Source organism: Hordeum vulgare, chromosome 1H (assembly GCF_904849725.1).
Source record: "Hordeum vulgare subsp. vulgare chromosome 1H, MorexV3_pseudomolecules_assembly, whole genome shotgun sequence".
NCBI classification, from domain to species: domain Eukaryota; kingdom Viridiplantae; phylum Streptophyta; class Magnoliopsida; order Poales; family Poaceae; genus Hordeum; species Hordeum vulgare.
The window spans coordinates 85,899,579-85,906,776 of record NC_058518.1 but is presented as its reverse complement, the minus strand read 5'-3'; the positions used below and the strand labels follow the sequence as shown (position 1 = coordinate 85,906,776).

General features: G+C 46.3%; 1 protein-coding gene across 1 annotated transcript; it reads right to left on the bottom strand.

Moving 5' to 3' along the window:
* Nucleotides 1-2,069: 2,069 nt before the first annotated feature.
* LOC123407562 (BTB/POZ and MATH domain-containing protein 2-like) lies at nt 2,070-3,743 on the bottom strand. The gene is made up of 2 exons (XM_045100728.1): nt 3,514-3,743; nt 2,070-3,405 (listed from the first exon to the last, which is right to left on the bottom strand). Exon 2 carries the CDS (start codon nt 3,391-3,393, stop codon nt 2,368-2,370), a length of 1,026 nt encoding a protein of 341 aa, XP_044956663.1. The 5' UTR covers nt 3,394-3,405; nt 3,514-3,743; the 3' UTR covers nt 2,070-2,367.
* Between the last annotated feature and the right edge of the window lie 3,455 nt (nt 3,744-7,198).

Sequence of the window (7,198 nt, the reverse complement as noted above, 5' to 3'; positions counted from 1 at the left end):
TCAGTGAGGAATTTTTAAAAATTTCATATTCACCTCCTCTCTAGTCGATATAACGCACTTTCACTAAGCAACCTCGCAAGTCCCATAAGACTGCACAGGAAAGAGACTTGGCGTCACTAGAGCTTATACACGTGCAATGTTCAAAGTTATGCTCCGGTTCATATACAATTGCCCGAAGAAGGCGAGCTTGAGGATTCTTCCACTGAGATGTTCTAGAACCTGTTTGCTGCGGCCGATCGCTATGCGCTGGACAGACTGAAGATTATTTGCGCCCAGAGGTTATGGGATAAAGTGACGGTTGACACAGTTGCAACTATCTTAGCTTGGGCTGAAACCTACAGCTGTCAGGAGTTGAAGAACAGGTGCATTGGCTTCTTTGTGGTGGAGGAAAATTTCAAGAAGGTCGTCTTCACTGATGGTTATGCTTCGCTGGTTCTGAAATTCCCAGAGATCATTGCTGAGATAAAAAAGAGGGTTTAGGAGAAGATACAGTGAGGTACATCTCCATGTGTATAGTTCAGGTGTTCAAGCGATAGTTCTAGATGTGTTTTGGAATGTGGTGAGTGGTATGTGGCATCTTATCAAGCATACTGGGGCGTACTAAATGTATTTCATGAGCTGGGAGCCTGATATTACAGAATCTTCTTGTTACAAGTAACGGCGGAGTGGTGGATGTTACCAGATAACTGAGATGCAGAATTAGGGATGTCGTGCCAAATTAGCAGCTTGTTCTCCGGTTTTGTTTTTTCTTTTGGCCATGTCGTGTCCTGAAACTTTTAAACTGTTCGCTCTTGCTTATCTCAATACTTCCTTCATGGCCAAAAATTCTGGAGTATAACGTTTGCATAGCTCAGTGTGAAATTGTGTTGCTGGTTCATCATTTAAATCGAACAAGGCATATTTCAAAACCAAAACGCCTGAAAACGTGGTTGTGGCCCTTGTGTGTTCGAGAGAAGAAAAGAAAATCCTACAAATGATTCAATATGTTTGCATACAACACATCATTTTCATCAGAGGAAGGCTGCGTACGACAGGTTAATATTTCAGTTGGGACCTGATGACCAGATTGAAATTGCTGTCCTATCATGCAGATGTCATGGTGATAAACAAGTTTCAGTAGAATTCGGCCTGAATGACTACTCGCAAGTTTTCTCAAAATGGCTAATCAGCCCAGAACACATACAAAACAATTCATTTAACATAGACATGGCTCAAAAGCTGCAAATATGCTCGAAATCATTTGAGCAGCCTTATCAGCAAAGAGAATAAAAAGAGCTCTTGATTTATATTTTAAAATAATAAAACATATGATGCAGCGACAAATGTTGCATTGACACAGAGAAAAGGTAGACTGTGAAGCATGAACTACATAGATGTCCTTCAAGCATCCAACACTTGTATAACCCATAACTAAACAAAATAAATACAGTATAAAATTAAAATGACAGCTACAAACACGCGCGAGTACAAAGCATGACACCTCTTGACAAGACAACAATTTGAATCCTGTCTCCATTTTTTTTTCACATTTTAGAAGAACAAAATCTTTGAAAAGATGCCGGATACCTTAGCGCATACCACTCACGATTCCAAAATACCACACTAGAGCTATGTTCTAAAAACTGAACTATATACACTCACAGATGTATCTCACTACATTATACCCAAATTCTCCTGAGCTCAGCAGTAGTCGATAGTAATTTCAGAACCAGCAGCTCATAACCATCAGTGAACATGGCCTCCCTGAAGTTTCCCTCCACAACAAAGAAGTCAATGCACTTGTTCTTCAACTCCTAACACTTGTAAGTTTCAGCCTAAGATTGTTTCAACTGTATCTACATAACTTCTGGGCACAAATAATCTTCAGTCGGTCCAGTGCATACCGATGAGCCTCAGCGAGTAGATCCTGAAACATCTCAGCGGAAGAGTCCTCAAGCTCGTTTTCTCCGAGAAATCCATCTGTTTAAATGAACCTAAGCATAATGTTGCAGGTTTGATGTCGTGTAGCCTGATGGATGATGTATTGACCATATAGTACCATGGAGTTAACATGACATATAACGAGAGAGTTATGCAACAACATAGCAAAACTGAATACATTAAAAGGTTTCGTGACACCACATGTACAAAAGAACAAAGAGAAAAACAGAGAAATGAGTTGGTAATTTGGCAATCATATGATTTATCGGTATTAATACTCGATAGCAACTAAGACCAAAACTTCAGGAATAAGATTCTACAATTTCTAGCTTCCAGGCTCCCTCCTCAGCAAATATAGATTATATGCTTCACAAGGTGTCAGATACCACTCACCAAATCCAAAACACCAAATAAGACTATTCTTGAACGCCTGAAGCATAAACATGTTTATGCTCTAACCCTCTTTTTGAGTTCAGCAGTAATCAACGGGAATTTTAGAACCAACAATGCATAACCATCAGTGAACATGGCCTCCTTAAAATTTCCTTCCACTGTGAAGAAGTCAATGCAGCTATTCTTCAACTCCTGGCAGTTATAGGTTTCGGCACAAGCTAACATGGTTGCAACTGTGTCTACTGAAACTGCGTTCCATAACTTTTGGGCACAAATAACCTTGAGCCTATCAAGTGCATATAGATCAGCCGCAGCGAGTAGATCCTGGAGCATCTCGGTGGAATAGTCGTTGGACTCGTCTTGTCCGGGTAATTCATCCATGTATATAAATCCAAGCATAACTTTGAAAGTTGCAGGCGTGATGTCGTGCAACCTGATGGATGACATGGTAGCCTCGGACATGGAACCGAAGAGCTGTGCTCTAAAGACCGGTGAGCGAGCAGCAAGCACCGCGCGGTGAGCGAGGAAAGTATCGTCGCCGACGATGAATGAAACGTCTGTCCCGTCGGCATGATCAAGCAGGCGGCCAAGATGAGTCCCGATATCTGAAGGCGGGACGGGAATAGCAGGTTTGTCGTCAATGAGTATGATGGCGCATACGAACGTGACGCGCCTCTCTGCTAAGAAAATTTTCTCCAGGATGGCTGCCTTGACGAACCGATTCCATCCCCAGGAATCACGGCGGCCTTTATCTCCGTTGGTTTCAAAGGTTTGAAATGTCCTCTGCAGTATGTCCGGCGCAGATGGATTGCCGTCGCTGCCAATGACGAAGGCCTCGATGACGGCCCTGACGCTTGTGGTTTTGCTCATGTGCCTGAAGAAGATGGAAACATACTCGCCCTTGTCGGCCTCGCTCTGGCCGCGCGGGAAGAACTCGATCCTCCAGTGGTGCCCCCCGGCGGAGACGACGTCGGAGTGGATGGCCTTGCCGATGGGAAGCTTCTTGCTTTGCTCGTGGTCTACTATGAACCGGAAGGCCGAAGAGCCCACGGTGGTGATCCTCGCCGTCGGCTCTGCCATCTCGCTAGCTCGCTGGACAAATATTAAGCTCTAGTAAACAGATTGAGCACACGCCAGACGGCCGGAGGCTGGAGGGACCAAAGAAGAACACAAGAGGTGGGTGAAGAGGTGGACACTTACTGGCTTGCTCTCCAGCCGCCGGAGGTTGGCCTACTGGCGGCGGCGATCTGTTGGAGCCGAGGCTGCTCTTGGTAGCCTGCCCTCTTGGCCGCCGGCGCTTGCGAGTCCACGCTAAATTTGACCGAGGGAGCAAAAGAACCGGCCGGCGGCTTTGTTCGTGCAGGCTTCTAACCACCAACTGTACCAACGACTTTTCCATGTTTGAATAATAGTAGTATGCAATTTTATCGCCAGTTTCCTCCAGGCCCCGCCATCTATTATATGACTATATGCTCCTTGGTTCGCTTTCTCTAGTCTGCTCGGGAGACCAACACCTCACGTTCCAGCATCCGCATCCCTAACTTTACATCTCAGTTATCTGATAACATCCTCCACCTCACCTCACTTCACCTATCGCTATCAGGCCTCAGTAGCTAAGAAGAAGATCCTGCAATCTCGGTCTCCGAGCTCTGCTTAATAAAGACGCCAAGTACCACCCACCGTACTTCAAAACACCATGGCCCTGTTTGGATCTATAGCCTAAAGTTAATTTGATCTAAGTTTGTGTTCAACTAGCCCTAAAGTATTCAAACACAAGGATTAGATTGGAGCTAGTTACATCTAATCCACCTAAAAAAAATTATCACACCCAAGAGGTGTTAATTGGAGCTAGTTCTCGTAAGGTTCATTAAAAAAAAAATTCTCTCTCTCCCACCACCCAAGAGATGCTAATTGGAGCTACTTCTCATGATGCCCATTAAAAAAACACTTTCTCTTTCCATAAAGTGCATCTGTTGTCAATCTAACCCTTCCATCCAAACACCTATTTGGCTAGAGTTAGTTTAGGGTTAGTCATGAGCTAAAAACTAACTCTAACCACTAGCTAAGCTAGAGTATCCAAACAGGGCCCATGCTAAAACTATGCTTGAACGCCTGCACTATACACATGGAGATGTATTTCACTACGTTATCTCCTAAATCCTCTTTTTTAACTCAACAATAATCTCTGGGAATTTCAGAACCATCAACGCATAACCATCAGTGAACATGGCCTTCTTGAAATTTTCCTCCACTACGAAGAAGTCAATGCACTTGTTCTTCAACCCCGGCCAGTTGTAGGTTTCGGCGCAAGCTAAGAGCATCTCCAACAGACGCGCTTCGACCGGTGCTCAAAAAACTTATATACAGTACGTGGTTAGCTTTTTTTAGGGCGCCGGCTTCAGCGGTCGCAGCATATTTAGTACGCGTGCGGCGCTCCAGTAGCCGCTGTAAATTTAGCACGCATGTGGCGCTCCAACACCCAAAACTTGTCCAACACGCATATAGTTCATTGTTGTCATATAGATAAAAATATATAGATAATAAAACATAGATAATATATTACATATAGATAAAACTAGTTCAACACAAAGATAATAAAACAAGTTCAGCACATAGATATTAAAACTAGCATATATAGATATAAAACGACTCCGAGTCGTCACTGTTGGTGCTGTCGGAGGTAGATAGAAACGTGTCCTCCCAACGTTCATCGTTGGACGTGAAGATAGACGGCAAACCGCTTTTGACGGCCCCGCACTGCGATATGGCGAGTAACTTGCGCCGACGCCTGTCCAGCCGCTCCGCGTGACGCCTTGTCGTCCTCTCCGTCCAGTAGGCGTTCTCATTGGCGACGTCCTCTGGGTGGCGCCGGCGACACTCCGTCATGGCTCGCTCGTCCTCCTCGGCGACGAGGAGCCGGCGCTGCTGCCGACGGTGCTCCTGACGGTCTTTCTCCGTGATCAGACGAGGGGGAGGGACGAGGTTCTGCGTCTGCTCGCGCGTGTAGATCTCGTGGAAGTTCATCTACGCGTGAGGCCGCTCTACTCGCCACGCCGCCGCGTCGTACGCGCGGGTGGCCTCGTGCGCGGTCTCGAACGTGCCGAGGCCGAGGCGGACGTCATCGGACAGATCTTGACGTAGTAGGTGCCGGAGGGACGCTCGCGGACGCCGCGGTAGCCCGAGGATAAACAGCGGCGCGGCGGCATGATGGCAGAGGGAGCGGCGAGGGAGAGGCAGAGGAAGAGTCGAGAAAGCGGCGAGGGAGAGGCGCGCGGCTTTGTGGGTAGCCGCGTGGCGGACGCGGCATTTTATAGTGCGCTAAAAGCGGTGCGCCAAATCTGACGCGCGGCCGCCCGCTTTCTCTTGTTTTTTGCCGCATCCGCTGGAACACGTAATTTCGTCCCGCACGCACTAAAAGTTGTGTTTACCGCACGCGTGTTTTTTACGACCACGGTTGAAGATGCTCTAAGATAGTTGCAACTATATCTTCTTGTCAGCGCCCTCTCCTAGCCCATATGTGTACGTGGGCCTGCCTTTGGACATCACACGGGCTAGACCTGTGCATCCCAGGCTCCCACCGCTGCAAGTAAGGTTGCAAAGCTGCGTCCAAATCCGTTCCGTTCCGTATACAAATTAAAAAAGGTTAGTTTTAGCTAGCTTGTGATGTTGTTAGGCAAAGTTACACTAATTTAGCACTTTGGCGGGTGTACGCGGGGCGCCGCTCTACTACATCCCTAGCTGCAAGTATCGGGAGAAGAAGCAACGAAGAAGGCATCCAGTGAATCATGGACGAACGTGACGGCTGCTCTTCTCTCCTTCCCCTACCTCTAGTTCATTCGTGTATCCAATTTCTGTAATAGCTACTGAATTCGTAGTATCAACCGAGTGTAGGAGTGTAACACATCTGTATCCTAACATCTGGTTGGTATTCAGAGCCAGCACCACCCTTTCCCTCAAATTTCGCCCGATTTTTCTCCCAATTCAACCGGCGACGATGCCATGTCCATGTCCATTGTCAAACCACCAGAATGGGATGCCGTGTCTGCCAATGAACAGATATTGTGGTATCTCAATAAATTACGCGCTAAGGCGGAGGAGATGAGCTTAGTGTTGGGTGTGGGAAGCACGGGTGACCTTCCTGTGGTTACCCTGCTCATCGATCTGGCGGCCTCAACCACGACACACGCATTGTTGGCGCACGACGTCTCCGGATCCTGTTGGAAATATGTCTTAGAGACAATAATAAAATAGTTATTATTATATTTCATGCTTCAAGATAATCGTTTATTATCCATGCTATAACTGTATTGAATGGAAACATAAATACATGTGTGGATATATAGACAAAACTGTGTCCCTAGTGAGTCTCTAGTTGACTAGCCTGTTGATCAAGGATGGTTAAGGTTTTCTAGCCATAGACAAATTTTGTCACTTGATGACGGGATCACATCATTAAGAGAATGATGTGATGAACAAGACCCAAACTATGAACTTTGCATATGATCGTGTCATTTTGTTGCTATTGTTTTCTGCATGTCAAGTATTCATTCCTGTGACCATGAGATCATGTAACTAACTAACACCGAAGGAATGCCTTGTGTGTATCAAACATCGCGACGTTACTGGGTGACTATAAAGGTGTTGGGGAACGTTGCATGGGAAACAAAAAAAATCCTATGCACACGAAGACGTATCATGGTGATGATCATCTACGAGAGGGAGATCGGATCCACATACCCTTGTAGATCGCTAAGCGGAAGCGTTAATAAACGCGGTTGATGTAGCGGCACGTCTTTGCAATCTGTCCCATGAACCGTCCCACGATCCGTCTCACGATCCGTCCCACGAACCCTCTCACGATCCGTCCCACGAACCGTCCCGATCA